Source organism: Dunckerocampus dactyliophorus, chromosome 7 (assembly GCF_027744805.1).
Source record: "Dunckerocampus dactyliophorus isolate RoL2022-P2 chromosome 7, RoL_Ddac_1.1, whole genome shotgun sequence".
Classification (NCBI taxonomy): domain Eukaryota; kingdom Metazoa; phylum Chordata; class Actinopteri; order Syngnathiformes; family Syngnathidae; genus Dunckerocampus; species Dunckerocampus dactyliophorus.
This window is the reverse complement of record NC_072825.1, coordinates 4,910,208-4,924,872: the sequence shown is the minus strand read 5'-3', so window position 1 is coordinate 4,924,872 and position 14,665 is coordinate 4,910,208. Positions and strand designations below refer to the sequence as shown.

The 14,665-nt window shown below is 43.5% G+C and overlaps 1 protein-coding gene across 4 annotated transcripts; it reads left to right on the top strand.

Moving 5' to 3' along the window:
* The first annotated feature begins 538 nt into the window (after positions 1–538).
* Positions 539–14,655, top strand: LOC129185352 (GON-4-like protein). Of its 4 annotated transcripts, none has more exons than XM_054782291.1 (29): positions 539–642; positions 1,811–1,932; positions 2,007–2,146; positions 2,306–2,380; positions 2,457–2,507; positions 2,605–2,640; positions 2,720–2,818; positions 3,025–3,099; positions 3,184–3,312; positions 3,389–3,611; positions 3,843–3,944; positions 5,773–5,813; positions 6,076–6,185; positions 6,522–6,750; positions 6,826–6,912; positions 6,976–7,156; positions 7,226–7,376; positions 8,357–8,507; positions 8,593–8,709; positions 9,525–10,409; positions 11,187–11,445; positions 11,693–11,850; positions 11,907–12,101; positions 12,258–12,401; positions 13,279–13,581; positions 13,653–13,751; positions 13,812–14,194; positions 14,282–14,384; positions 14,456–14,655. In XM_054782291.1, the coding sequence occupies exons 2-29, from the start codon at positions 1,836–1,838 to the stop codon at positions 14,567–14,569; spliced, it is 4,737 nt and encodes a 1,578-aa protein (XP_054638266.1). In that variant the 5' UTR covers positions 539–642; positions 1,811–1,835; the 3' UTR covers positions 14,570–14,655. The 4 variants fall into 4 exon arrangements, with proteins under 4 accessions (XP_054638266.1, XP_054638264.1, XP_054638265.1 ...); XM_054782289.1 differs by having other exon boundaries at positions 13,635–13,751; XM_054782290.1 differs by having other exon boundaries at positions 11,690–11,850.
* Positions 14,656–14,665: the final 10 nt, after the last annotated feature.

Below are 14,665 nucleotides of genomic sequence, written 5' to 3'. Positions count from 1 at the left end.
CTGGTGTTGTAATTGCGGAATATGCATGTGATTTGTACATGTTATGTTGTGTGACAAACTTAGACTCAGACTTTGACAGACTTTATTGCTCCACGGGGGAAATTGCTTTAACTTTGTCCATCTGGTTTAAATCTTTTTTGCTGGTGCTGCTCCCCCAACAAACCACAGCAAATTACAGGGCACTGGCTACCACAGTCTGGTAGAAGATCTCCAGCAGCTTGCTGCACACATTGAAGGACCTAAGCTTCCTCGGGAAGTACAGTCTTCCCATGCCCTTCTTGTAGACTGTATTGCTTTTGTCCTTCCAGTCCAGTCTGCTGTACATGTGGACTCCCAAATACTGAATGGTGATGGGCTCTACTGGAGGTCGATCACCAGCTCACCAGATCTCTAGAAACCTGTCCAGTAAGTAGGTGGATTGGTCTTCTATAGCATTGATACTAAAAAAAAATGTAAATAAAGATGACGCTCTCTAAAAAAAATAGATTCCTAGAACCAACCAACAAATGAGAAACGTCTGCTTTCACTGCCGCCAGTAGAGGTTTTATTTTGAAAGGACGCACTGCGGAAGTTGGATTGTTATTAGCGGAAAGAAGCTAGCTAGCATTTTCCAAAAGACCGATGGAGGTTAGTGTTGTACAGGTAAGTCATTTTTAACATATTTTAGTGATTCAGTATGTCTTTGAGGCATGTAAAATGTGTTAACTAATGAGAGTATAATCGTGTCAATTACAAACAGGCTGTGAAGACTGCTTTGTTTTGCCTCGCTTTCGTTTAACTGTTGGATACAAACAATTTTTCTGGATTACCTGATATTAATTCTGTTCACTTTTATTGAACAATCTGGTCATTAACTTTTCGTTAGTAACTTGTTACTATTAATGAGTTAATTGGAACAAGCTGACTACTATCACAATCTATATCTTGATGGTTTCAAGTCGTTTCGCATATTTGTTGCCTGGTATACAAATAAAGATTTAAAAAATCGTAACAGGTTAGATGTGAGAGACTCCACACAAGACAGTACAAAATGGATCGCCGTGCATGTTCTGATTGATCTTCCATTGTGATGAGTACTAAACGCTCTGTCTACTAACACACGTAGTACATTGACTGGCCTGTGAGAGGCAGCAATGAGCCACAGGGTACCAGAAATATAAAGAGGAGAAGCGCGAGCTGCTGTTTTGTTTTACACTGTTTGTTTCAGTCAGTAGGTTTCCCTATTGGCTATTGTTCTGTACCATGCCTCTGGAGTCCGAGGTTCGTCTGTGTTGACCACACACACACATTGTTAAACATTTACGATTGGCAGCCGGTCTCTGCTGCTCCATCACATGGAGAGGAGCCAGTTGAGGTGGCTTGGGCATCTATCTAGCCCGAATGCGTCTTGGACGCCTCCCTGGTGAGGTGTTCCGGGCATGCCCAGCAGGGAGGAGGTCCCAGGTTATAAATAGGACATGTTGGAGGGATTATGTCTTGCAGCTGGCGTCCCCCCATCGGAATTGGAAGATGTGGCTGGAGACTAGGAAGTCTCGGCTTCCGTACTGGGACTGCTGCCCCTATGACCGAGACCCAGATAATGGAAGAAACTGAATGGATAGATGTATTGTCAGCCTCGAATTTTTTTGGAACATATCAGGGGGAAAACGTCTCGAACAAGATAACACACCTCACACTAGAACATAATGATAATCTAATGAAAGTATTTAATTAGGCCTTTCCCACCTTTGGCCGGAAGGAGGGAATTGGGCTCAAAATGGTCCTGATTATCGTCATGCGTGTTCTGAATTCTGTATTCATTTCAATGCAGCGCTGATGAGGGAAAATCTGTAAGGATGCATAATCAGGAGACCTTCTTCAGTGAGGAAAGGAAATTAGCCAGCGTGTCCCTCGTTGATGCTGGACATGAAGATGAAATGAGACCTTTGTCAGGTGCCTGACGTGACACACATGAAAAGGTCATTGCAGCCGTGCTTGTCCAACCAGATGTTTGTCATGTTGTTCAGGTGGGTGTCGGATGGAGGATGCGACTCTCATGGAGACTTTAGAGTCCAGTGAGGATGAACTGGGCCGACTTGACATCGACTTGGACAGAAAGTCCAGACAGCACAATCTGACATCCTGCAACGTGCGCACCATCCTGCACGTCAGTGACACACACATACTAAGACACACACAAAGCATTCGCTACCGTTGTTACCTTGTTGTTCATATTTAGCTTAACTCGCTAGTTGCAGGTTCGCTACATGGATAAACTTGTTTGTTAAAGTCATAATGAGCTTTATGTGACGTGTTCCTTGTCAAGGAGGTAATTACCCATGAACATGTCGTGGCCATGATGAAAGCTGCCATTCGAGACACTCAGGACATGCCTATGTTTGTAAGTCAACATGTCAACAAACCTTGAAAGGGACTTTGTTGAAATGTGTTGAAATGAAGCCTGCTCTGTCCTCCAGGAGCCAAAGATGACCCGGTCCAGACTAAAGAGGGCGGTCCAGCAGGGACAGGTGAATAACCCCTCCCTCAACTAACGAGCTGTGGGACACCTGCAGATGAAAATGATTTAAAGGACACTGTCCATATGTTTGTTTTTTGTTTTTACAGTGTCTCAGCTGGAGTTTGTCTGCAGAAAAAGTCTTGGTAAAACATCACACTAGTGTGTCCAACAGCTTTACCACTGATTAGATAAGTCATCTTCCGACCTGTTTATGTCTCACAGCAACCACACTTTGTCAACATTGATCTTGAGGGCGATGAAGACTCATCAGATGAGGAGTATTGTCCTGATGAGGAGGACGAGGAAGACACGGCCGAAGAGGTCAGTGTGTTTGTGTCTCTCTCAAGTCATAAACGTCATAAGCTTTTTGTAGCTTATGTCTGACATGTCACTGCAGAGAGTTTTACTGGCGAATGGACATGCTGGGATTTTCAAGACAAAATGAATGTTTAATTTCCATTTTAAAGCAAAAGAGCATGAGACTGTTCGTGGGTCTTGATGAGTGATCGATGTGTGTATGCATGCAGTCTTTCCTCAGTGATGGTGACAGCATTTCCCCTCCCAAAGTTCAACAATCCAGACTGCTGCCAGAAGGCCTCCAGGTAACAAACGGCGGACACCTGACACCAGCATTTCATTGTTTGAAGGCGGATTACATTCAATCACATAGCCTCCTGCTTTTTTAGTGCTCCCCGGGACACTTGATGTCCACTTCTCCATACAACCTCACAGACGTTGCCGGGCCCTCCTTCCTGGAAAGACTGAACGCCGTGGAGGAGGAGCTAGACTGTGGTTCTGCCTACACTTCCTTTTCGGTTAGTTTGAATACCTAATGGTTTGTCAGTGTGATGACGATGATATGACAACAGTAAAGATTCTCTCTGTTTGCAGTCCCACAGAACAGAGGAGGAAGAGGACAACAAAGGCTCCAGCTGTTTGGCATTCCGCACACGCTCCAAACTTCGCCTGGTGAATGTCCCTCTGGAGCAACTGGAGGCGGAGCTACTTGCACCAGATATCACGGCAGACATGTATGAGCAAAGCCCTCCTCAGCAGGAGGAAGACCGCCACTGGACACGGTGGCTGCAGGGCCTCATGGCCCCAGTCAATGAAGGTCAGCCTGGGCTTTCACAATAAAAGTATGAGTATCGCATCACCTGAACGTTTTCTCCCAGCTGTCCTTTTGCTTAAAGGCTATCATGCATTGATAGATATGATTGTGGATAGATATGTGAGGGTATGAAGAATTGTCCATTGTATAGAGCAGTTAGATTTATGTATTAATGAATGTTATCATCCTCTTTAGGAAAACCCAAATGTGCTAAACCTTTGTTTGTTTCTGCAGAGGATGCAGACGATGACGATGACCCGGAGTACAATTTCCTTGACGACCTGGATGAACCCGATCTGGAGGACTACAGGACAGACCGGGCGGTCCAGATCACCAGTAGGCTTTGTTTGATAATATTAGCATGTCAGCAGGCACTCACATCCACGTGCTCCACATGATAACACTGACATCCTAATCATTTGTTTAAAAAAAGCTTTAGGAAACATATGATGATGATGTTGAGTGTATGGACAGTAAATACGCCTCAGTAAAGTAGCATTAGTGAGCAGGACTTAGCAAGATAAGTGCTTTTCTGACATATTGCTAATTTTTGCTTAAAACAGGGTTCCTACGCAAGTGTGGAATTTGATTTTATAAATTCCCAGGTCTGGAAAATGGAAACTCAAGTATGGAAACAAACAAAGCATGTTTCCAAGACTCTTACCACTGTTCTGTTTTCTAAAAGATACAATTATGAATAACTAAGAAAAAAAGAAATGCATCCATCTTTTTTTCTAAGGCACTGGCTAAGGTAGCTAAGATGTTTGTGTGAGAGCACACAGTGGGCTACTCATCCCGGAAAAAAATTTGGGAAGATTGACAAGTGGAATGGCCAGCCCCCTGCTCTTATCCTTTTCCAAGCCCTTGTATTAGCTACATCACCTAGCTATAATCTCCTGGAAAATATATGGTGACATCATGACAAACATATTCACAAACAAACGATTAATTCCATAATTTATTTACATGATACAAAGGCTGCAAGTAACAATTATTTTCTTAGTTGATTCATCTGAAGCTTGTTTCATGTCGAGTATTTGGTTAGGCCCTAGACCAGGGGTGCCCAAACTTTCTACTGAAAGCAGCATACGGAAAAATCAAAGGATGCGGAGGCCACCCCATGTAGATATGCAAATACATTTTTTATATTTAAAGAAATAACAGCCTGCATCTCAGCTTTGTGTTATCGGTGACCAAGCGTATTATTCATATGAACGTTTTCTCCTGACAAATTACACTTTTTTGCTCTTTTTAAAAATGTTGGTATAAATATATAAACTTGTTCTAATACATTTTTTCTTGTAAAAATATGTCTATATGTTCTCATAATATTTTGACTTTATTATTGTAATATTCTAACTATTATCCAACCAATTTTTTTCTAAAATTGACATTATTCTTTGTTTTGTTTGTTTCTCATATTACAACTTTTGAAAAATTATGTAAATTTTTAATATTTCAACTTTATGATAGACTTTATTTTCCTAATAATTGTGTATTCTCACAAAACTACGCCTCTTTCTTCAATTTTTGCCGTTTAAAAAAAACAAAGTTTTCTTCTTTTAATTGTATTTTTAGAATGTGGGGGGACTGTAAATGGCCCCTGTGCTGCACTTTGGACACCCCTGCCCTAGACAGACCAAATCAATACAAACATACAACACAAACAGTTTGGTTTGGTCCAAAACATATCAGAAAAGAGGCAAAAATGTCTATTTTCCAAAGTCAACGCTGATGTGTGTGAATATCTTGTTTTGCCTAAAACGCAGATAATAGGTCTGCTTTCATGGGTGACTTAAGGGAATAAAAAAAAATATTTGAGAGGCTGAAATCAGAATGTTTACCATTTTAAATTTAAAAAAGTGTGAATTGATAACCAGATAGTTGTTCATTGGATTAATTGGATAATCGATGATTCAATTATTTGTTGCAGCTCTAATGATGCACATCTATTTACAGAGTCTAGAAAAAGTCTGGAATTTGTAAATGTCAAATTCATAGTAATCCTGTTAAAAGGGCCTAACGAGGGTTCCTCCTGTCAATGTTCTGTGTAGCTGTTGGCTTCTTTTGAACATTGCTGGCGGGTGTAAAGTAACACAGCTATGAAAGCTAAATTTGTCCTTGTTCACTGTTCTTCTACAGTTATCACGTTGTTTCTTTGCAGAGAGAGAGGTGAATGAGCTGCTGGAGGAGCTGTTTGAGACTGTGAGTTCATCTGCTGCTTTCACTGTCTTCTGGTCTGTGTGCACATAGGCGAGCAAGTCTTCATGTAGGGGTAGCAGACAGCTTTTATAGATTCTGAATTTGCTTGTTGTTCACCCATTTCTCCTGTTTGCTGCTTTATGCCCCAACCGACCGGTCAAAATGATTTGTGCTGTTCCTGTGTGTCTATGATTGACTTGACAACAGTTTGATATTAGTTGAGATGCTCATTTCTCTGTGTACATGGACTTCGGACACTATGCAGCTCCAGGAGCAGGAGCCAGCTGAGGAAGAGGAGGAAGAAGAGGAGGAGCAGCCAGCTGAAGGGGAGGAGCCAGAGACTGGACCCAAATTCAATGTCCCTCAGGCTTTGTGGTAATGCTGCAGTGCTTATTACTTTGGTGTCCTGATGCATGAATTGGAGGTCTCAGGTGGGCAGTGAGTGGAGTCCTCCTGTTGGGACGGTCCAGCAGAGATGTGCTGTGACTGTTTGGGTCAGGAGGAAGAAAAAAAGTCCTCCTGTGCAGCTTCTTCAAACAAGCCAGAAGAAGAATTTCACTTGAGAGGAAACATAGATCGGAGCTGGCTCCTTGCTGGCCACCATTAGTCTATTTACTCCTAATAGGCCATGCCAATGAGCTAGTGGGTCTTATGTTTATTCATTGGGAATGATAGAGTTGTAGCATTCATGTACATTTTTGCTTTTTGTAGCTTTGAGCCACCATTAGCTGGTATGCTAACAGAGAGGCGTCGAGCAGTCAGGGAGCAATACCAAGCTCTGCAGCACAGAAGAGCCCTGCAGGACACCACCAATCATCCCACCGACAGGATGAACGACGCTGCGACTACGCTGTCGACCTGGGTTCTTCAGAGTCAAGCCTACCCCACCTTCCATTTGGACTCTGCCCAGAAACAGCAACTGCAACAGCAAATCCAGCAGGTGAGCCATTGTGGACGCCTTTACCATTCTCTACCATTGGATGCAGTATCTCCAAGTGGGAATGTTGTCTTTCAGCATGTTCAGCTGCTGACTGAAATTCATCTGCTAAGTCGCGGTGTCCACGTTCTGCAACACGAGGCGTCCGTTACTAAACACTTCCTGGTCAGTCAAGTAAGCACCAGCTGTTTGTTCCCAACAAACCATGTAAACAAATTCATTTTCCAGGAGGAGCTGCAGCGCTTTGCCGTGCGTCAGGAGCAGCTGTTCCATGCCAGTTCTTTCCGAGCATGCAACCTGCAGGGAGCGCTGGACCTACTTCAGGAAGTGGAACAGAGAGTGGACACTCCGCCTGCCCCGCCCCCCACGTCCAGGCGCTGGCTTCCCACGATGACCCCCTCCACCATAAGTGAGAAGGATTCTTCTTCTTGGATTGTTATTAGGGTATTATTCCTGCTGATGTTACTCTTCTGTTTAGGCCACGCCTTCCCTGTATTGCCCTCTGATACCGCCTGGCTTTTTGCAACCCGCCCGGTTTTTCTCTATCCACAACTACTTCCTGTTTGCAGCCTGGACCCGGCCCACCACGCACGGCCTCATCGCAGTAGTTTTACTGCAGGAGAGGATGGGTAAAACATACATGCTATTAAAATACATTCACATCAGTGTCTCAAGTTACATGATAGAATGGGTTGTTGTAGAATATTTATACTAGAATACTTACGCTACACACACTAAAATGAAGACAGCGCTGAATGACTTTTTTGGTAGGCTACTGTTTAACCAAGGGATAGGCAACCAGATGTGGCTCTTTTAGTGACTGCATCTGGCTCTCAGACCTTTAACACCATCAAATTGATTTATTTTCATTTTCATTGACATTTTAAAGTAAATCACAATGTTGAAAATATTTTTGAAAAAATATTTTTGAAAAATGTTTAAATGCATTTTAATCCATCCATCCATTTTTCGAGCACAATGCGGGTGGCCAGAGCCAATGCCAGCTGTGCTTGCCATATTTTCCCCGTCAGACACCAAAACTTCATTATTATTGAATAATGTGGTAGCCTACACGGGTCATTGAAAGGTCAAGAATTAAACTTCCCTCCTTGAATCAAATAGTCACCTAGCTAATTCTGCAGCGCAAACCCTTTTGATGAAGAAGATGGTGAAAAGAAAGAAACATACGGTGCAAAACCATGCAGCACCAGAAGTCACATTCATGGAAACGAGCATTTTATTTATTATTGGTGAGCTTGAGTATAACAATGTTATTAAAAATAATACATTCTGAGACTTATTATATTGTAAAATTGTTGGTGTCGCTTAAAAATGCATATATTTAGTTGTATTCAGTTAAAAAAAAATATGATATGTCTCTCATGGAAATACGTTTTAAAATATGTGGAGGTTCCCGACCCCTGGTTTAACCAGTTACACGTTACATGCACTGTTTTGGGGGAAAAAAAGCATTTATTGAATTAAAAGTTAAACAAATCTTTCTGTGTCCAAAATATCCCATTTTACAAAGTGCACACCTGCGGCTTATGTACAGGTGCACTCAATAGTCTGGAAATTACGGTAGTCATTTCCCATCATATCTCTGTAGGCTGATCGTTTTGGCTTTGAAGCACTTTGAGGGGACCGTCCAGTCAGACCATTTGATCAGCTCCTACCTGCTGTGTAAGAGTGGATGGAACATGAGGAAACACATCAGAGAGATGAGCAGCTCCAGAGCGCCACGTGTAAATGTCATCAAGGTGAACTTGCTCTGCAGCACCACAGATAAATGGCTGTTAAGATGCGACAAGGCAACCAATAGTGATCTTTGTTGGGTCTCTCCAGTCGTTCCTCACAGAGCAAGTTGTCCCCCCTCTGCAACTGGCCTGTGAAAGAGTACAATTTGGGGACCAGCGCCCCCCAGTGGACAGAGACACCTCCATCATGCCATCTTGGCTCAAGGTGATAAAAATTAGCTTTACCCATTAATGAGGATGAATTGTGATCCATGTGTAAATGGTACGTTTTGGGCTTCTTACTTTGTCATTTTTCCACACTTAATTTTCAAACCCTTTCTTAAGTTTAGAATAAATAAATTGGAGGCTAACTAGTTAGCTCGGTCGCTTGCTATGTTTAAAGCGGTGGACGTCTCATGTCCCTGCAAAGATCCCGTAGCCTAGGCGTAAGAGTTGCACAATGTGGTGTAAACAAATAGCAGTTGTGCAGCAGTGTCCATTATTTTAATGATAGGCTGACGATAACCTTTTTTTTTTTTTTTTAATTTTATGCCATGAGATCGACCTACAGTGGTGTGAAAAAGTGTTTGCCTCCGTCCAGATTTCTTATTTTTTTGCGTGTTTGTCACATACGTCTATTGTAATGTCCATTGTACATTACGTTTGAGATAGCACTGGGAAAGTTCTTTGTTGTTGTACTAACATGTGAGTTATCTCTTATTGCTTATCATGTCTACTATATTAGGTAACATGAATGTAAAGGAGCGGCATAGAAAATGGACGGATGATTGTAAAGGTGATCACAGGTGTTATTTTATGTCTACAGGGCTCTAATAATGCATTTGGAAGGTCTTAATCAGGTTTTTTATGCTTTAACTACAAAAATATTACATTTATTAATATTTAATCCTACTTGGCGGAAATTCACTGATTAACGATGATAAATGAGGGACGACCGTAGTAGCAAAGATATGCTTCCTGCTAGTCTTCCATCACACCACCACACATACCTGCTGTCTGATGACGTCATCTCTCCTCCAGAACAGCCAGGAGATCATCCAGAAGACACAGCTGAACACCTTTGCTCCACGTTACCCCCCATTCCTTCCCAGAGGCTGCACACTTAGACTTCACCCGTCTCGGACGAAAAAGTACTCACGCCAACCTGCCCCCTCCCAGAGACGTCTTTTTACCCTGGCCCACAATGAATCTCTACAGCCAATCTGTCCAGCAGAAAGAAAGGAGGTTGAGCATGTGACGGGGCTCCCTCTCCGCTCCTCTCTGTCTTCAGCTTCATTGATTCCTTGCTCAGCGGCTCCACTCAAAGCAAGCTACATCATCCTCCAAAGGGATGGGACATCTAAAGTCACCGCCATTTCCCAGAAGGCTTTAGAGAACCATGTCTATGGTGTGGTCCACGTGGAACAGGAGGAGACAGAGAGCCGACTCCATTTAGTGACAAAAACACAGGCGAAAGAAACTGAACAAGACATCGCTTCAGTGTTTGTGTCTGCACTCAATCCCACACAAGACGATGTCCACCACCGGACCGCCAAGTGGGGACAAGATGGAGAGGAGGGAGGACAGGGAGAGGATGAGGAGGGAGGAGGAGAGGAGGGAGGACAGGGGGAGGATGGGGAAGGGAAAGAGGAAGAACAAGGTGAGGATGATGATGTGGGAGGAGGACAGGAGGGGGATGGCGGAGGGAAAGGGGAAGGCCAAGGAGAGGATGAGGAAGAGGGAGAGGAGGAAGGAGGACAGGGTGAGGACCAGGGAGGAAGAGACCGAGAGAAAGATGACGATCAAGAGAGACAAGAGGAGGAGGAGGAGGACGAAGACTTTGATGACCTCACACAGGACGAAGACGAGGAGGAAGTGATGTCATCAGCATCAGAAGAGTCTGTTCTGTCCATTCCGGAGTTGCAGGTAAGGCTACCTCAGTAGCATTTAGACGTCAACATTTTAGACATCTGTCAGACAAGTAACAATAATATTGACAACAATAATGATGATGATGATAATAATAATAAAAATAGTAATAATATTAAGCATGGCTTTCCAACCCTCTTATACCCCATCGCGTGCAAATCAGTTACAACCAGATTCCACCAGATGAGAGGAAGATGAAGTTTAAAGAGGAAATAGCTCATCAATTACTTGTCACGTCCATAGTACTCAGACAACCCAATAATAATAATAATAATAATAATAATAATAATAATAATACAATGATACAATAATAACAATAATGATACATATATATGGAACACACAGTGAACACACAATGTACAAGAATCAAAGCCTGAACTTATAAAATATACATATAACTTACAAGATGACTTGTCCTAAGTTATATCTGTAAGTCAGGGGTCGCCAATGTTTTTCCTTGTGAGAGCTACTTTTACAAAATGAAAATGGCCAAGAGCTACTCATTTTTGTAACATTTATTTTCAGAGCTTATTTTAAACCCCAGCATAGCAAATATGCTTGTTTTACCAGAACATTAACAAAATGCTGGTGTCCACAACTCACATTTTGTATTTCAGAATGCACTTCTTTATACTGTTCTTTCATTAACTGAAAACCTGAATGAAAAGCAGGCTTGCGGGCACCTCATGTGGTCGTGGGGGGCTAACTGGTGCCCGCGGGCACCACGTTGGTGACCCCTGCTGTAAGTTACAGTATACATCTTACTCCCTCCAGGAGACGATGAAGCAACTGACTTGGCTGGCGTCAAAAAGGAGGCTTGTTGCTGACGTAGAGTCGGAGGAAGATCACTCGCCTACCTCGCCCGGATCGCAGGAGGAAGAGGAGGAGGAGGAAGAGGGCCCCAAAGGGGAGGGGCTGGAGGAGGGGTCAAGCAGTAAGGTATCAGAAGATGATGATACGCTAACCTGTGAGGAAACACCACGAGGGGGAGGACGAGGAGGAGGAGGAGGAGGAGGAGGGAGACGAGGAAGAGGTCAGTTTGGGTTGCCTGCCGTAGTCATTGCTGTTGTCTTTTTAGATCGCACTTACTTCACATTGGAAGGCAGTACTTGAACAATGTTGCCTCATTCACACACACCAATGATGATAACAATGACGATGATGTCATGGATCCATTTAAATGACAATAATTAACCCTTTCATCAACAAAGTCTTGCGTGACATTTCCTTGCTAATTTGGTCTGCGTGTGTGTGTGTGTGTATTGTGGTTGTCCTAGCAGGTCAGAGTCGACCTCTTCGGGGTCTCAGGCGAGGTCGTCAGGAGCGCCACAGTAAAGATGCAACTAAACTCTCGCAGCTATACGATGAAAACATCTTGGATAACGACCCCCAGCGGGACAATAAAGATGTGGCATTCGCTCAGAGTTACCTCAGCCGGGTGAGACTCTTTCGTACTTTCAAAATGGTTCCCTCGGTCTGACCTGGTGTGTTCAGGTTCGCGAGGCTCTACGTGACGTCCCGGGGAAGATGGAGGAGTTTGTGTCTCTGCTGAATAACCTTGAGCAGCTTGAAGGACAGAAAGTAATCCATGTCTTCAGGAAGCTACGCTGCATCCTGGGAAGCCAAACAGAATTAATGCGTGACTTTGCTGCCTTCCTGCATCCTGAGCAGGCACTTGAGTGCGGACTGGTGAGAAGCGGCGCTAACGTGTAGTGTGTTGTTTCATATAGACATCGTCTCTTTACTTGCGTATCCTGCTTGCTTGCTGCTGTAACAAGTAAATTTCCCCGCTGTGGGATAAATAAAGTACATACAGGTATTTCTCACTGTGGCGTCTGTGTGCAGTTCCAAGAGCAACAAGCCTTCGAGCGAAGTCGCCGTTTCTTGCGACAACTGGAGATCACTTTTGGAGATAATCCATCTCATTACAACAAGATCATCAAGGCTCTGCAGCCTGGACCTGACCTGAGCCCGACCAGCATTAACGAGGTACCACAGCGCCATGGATATACGCTTACTGGTGAAAATAAGTATTTAATCTCCTGCTGATTTACCCCCCTGCAAATATATAACATATATAACATATATAACAGTCCATCATTTTTATGATAGGTTTATTTTAAGAGAGACAGAATATTGAAAAATAACATTAAGTAAAGGGTATAAATTACTTTGTATTTGAATTAAATGAGATAAGTCTTGGATCCCAATGCAAAAAGTGACTTAGTAATACTTTGTGTTACTAATGCTTTTCTTGCTGACTGTGCTCCCAACACCCTTGACTTCATGAACCATCTTGTAATTCTAATCCTAGTAATCCCTTGTAATTCTGGGCTGCTCACTCACCTTTCTCACAATCATCCTTAGCCCGCCAGATGAAATCTTGCATGGAGCTCCAGAGCACGGGTGATTGACTTTTAGATTGGATTTTGCCATTTATTAATTATTGCACCAATAGGGGTCTCTTTCTCAACAGGCTTCTTGTTATGGTCTTGTAGTCCATTCCGATCTTGTGTGGGTCTTTGGTCTTACCCATGGTGGTGGAGAGTTTTAAATGGAAATACACCATGGCAGGTGTATTTTATCCACACAGTGACTAGAGATTAAGGGTTATTGGGGTGGGGTGGTTATATACAGTGTTATATATTCCATCTTTCTTCCTATTATAAAATGATGGAATTGATCATATGTTTGTTTGTGCAGGGTTAAATTTACAAAATCAGCAGCGGATCAAATGTTTATTTTCCACACTGTATGACCTTTTTCTGTCATTTTGTCTCAAATGGGGTTGATGCATAAATTATTTGTTGGATTTAGTCATCAATCTCTTCATCACCAGCATAATCTGATATGCTTTGTCCATCAGCTCAAGGCTCAGATGGCATCCCTGCTCAAAGGACATACTCATCTACAAGCGGAATTCTGGGTATTTTTCGACGAGCTCCGCCCACCCCCGGCTCGTCCAGGACAATTTGAAGAGGCTCATTGGCCAGAGGAGAACGGTGCAGGTTCAGATGGAATTGAGGGCTTCAGTTGTCTGAATCGAGGTGTGGCTGATGGTAGTTTTGAGGAAGTTACATTACCAGATGTGGAAGAAGATGGACAAAAGATTCAACCCATGACAGGCCGGCGCCAGAGGAGAAAGATTGATTCCCATAGAAGTTACAAGGTATGAAGGAGAAGCCTGATGGAAGTGTCCTATACTAACTTGTTCTCATTTAGTGTTTATGTTCGGGACAGGAATCCGATTGGTCGCATAAAGAGTGGAGCTGTCTCTGTCACGACTCAAAGAGCCAGCGACATCGCAGGAGAGGATGCTCTCACTGCCTTGGCAACAAGGTGTGACATCATCAAGTCGGATTTTAGTGACATGACGTGACAGGTTCATTTCTTGTCCAGGGCTCAGGGGGCGTGTCCAGAGCAATAAAGAGTCTGGACCCTCTGTACCCTCAGATAGGCTCTGCCTTTGAAGAAACCATAGACAAAGACGTGGATCTGAAGGTCGACGACAACAGCCCTCAACCAGGTGTTTGCATGGATCCCAGCATGGCATCATGGGAAGGTTCATTCCCACTGGCGGAGAGGGATGACTACGATGAAGATGAAGTGGATCACAGCGAGAAGATGGAATCGCCGCCTCTTAAGAGGAAAAGAGATGAAGAGCCACATCCTCCCCGTGACTCCATGACCACCTCTGTAGCTCCTCCACCTCCAGATGTTCCTGTGTGTGCACAGAACATTTCCCTGACGCCAAGTGGAGAGAAGGTGATCCTCTGGACCAGGTACACCCTCACCCTCTCATGTTGACTGTGCGGCTCGGAAAGGGTCAGCTGTGAGACAAAAAAAGTAGTACAGTACTTGTTTTTCAGGGAAGCAGATAGAGTTATTTTGACGGCATGTCAGCAGGAAGGAGCCAATCAGAACACTTTCCAGAGCATCTCCAGTCTCCTCGGCAACAAGACTCCCAGCGAGGTAGGCTGATCTTTGGTGTACGGGAGGAATGATTGCTCAGTGACATCACTAACATTTACTTTCATCCGCAGGTTTCTCGCAGATTCCGGGATTTAATGTGTCTCTTTCAGACCGCAGCTCGTCAGGCCAGCTCGGAGGATGAGGCTGCGCCCACTGAGCTTGAGGCCAATGAAGAACAAGACTAATTTTATGGTATTTTCACATTCGGTCTTGTACATAAATATCTGTAAATAAGTCTTCTCTATTAAAACATGTGTTTTATGTTATTCTTGTGAAACACG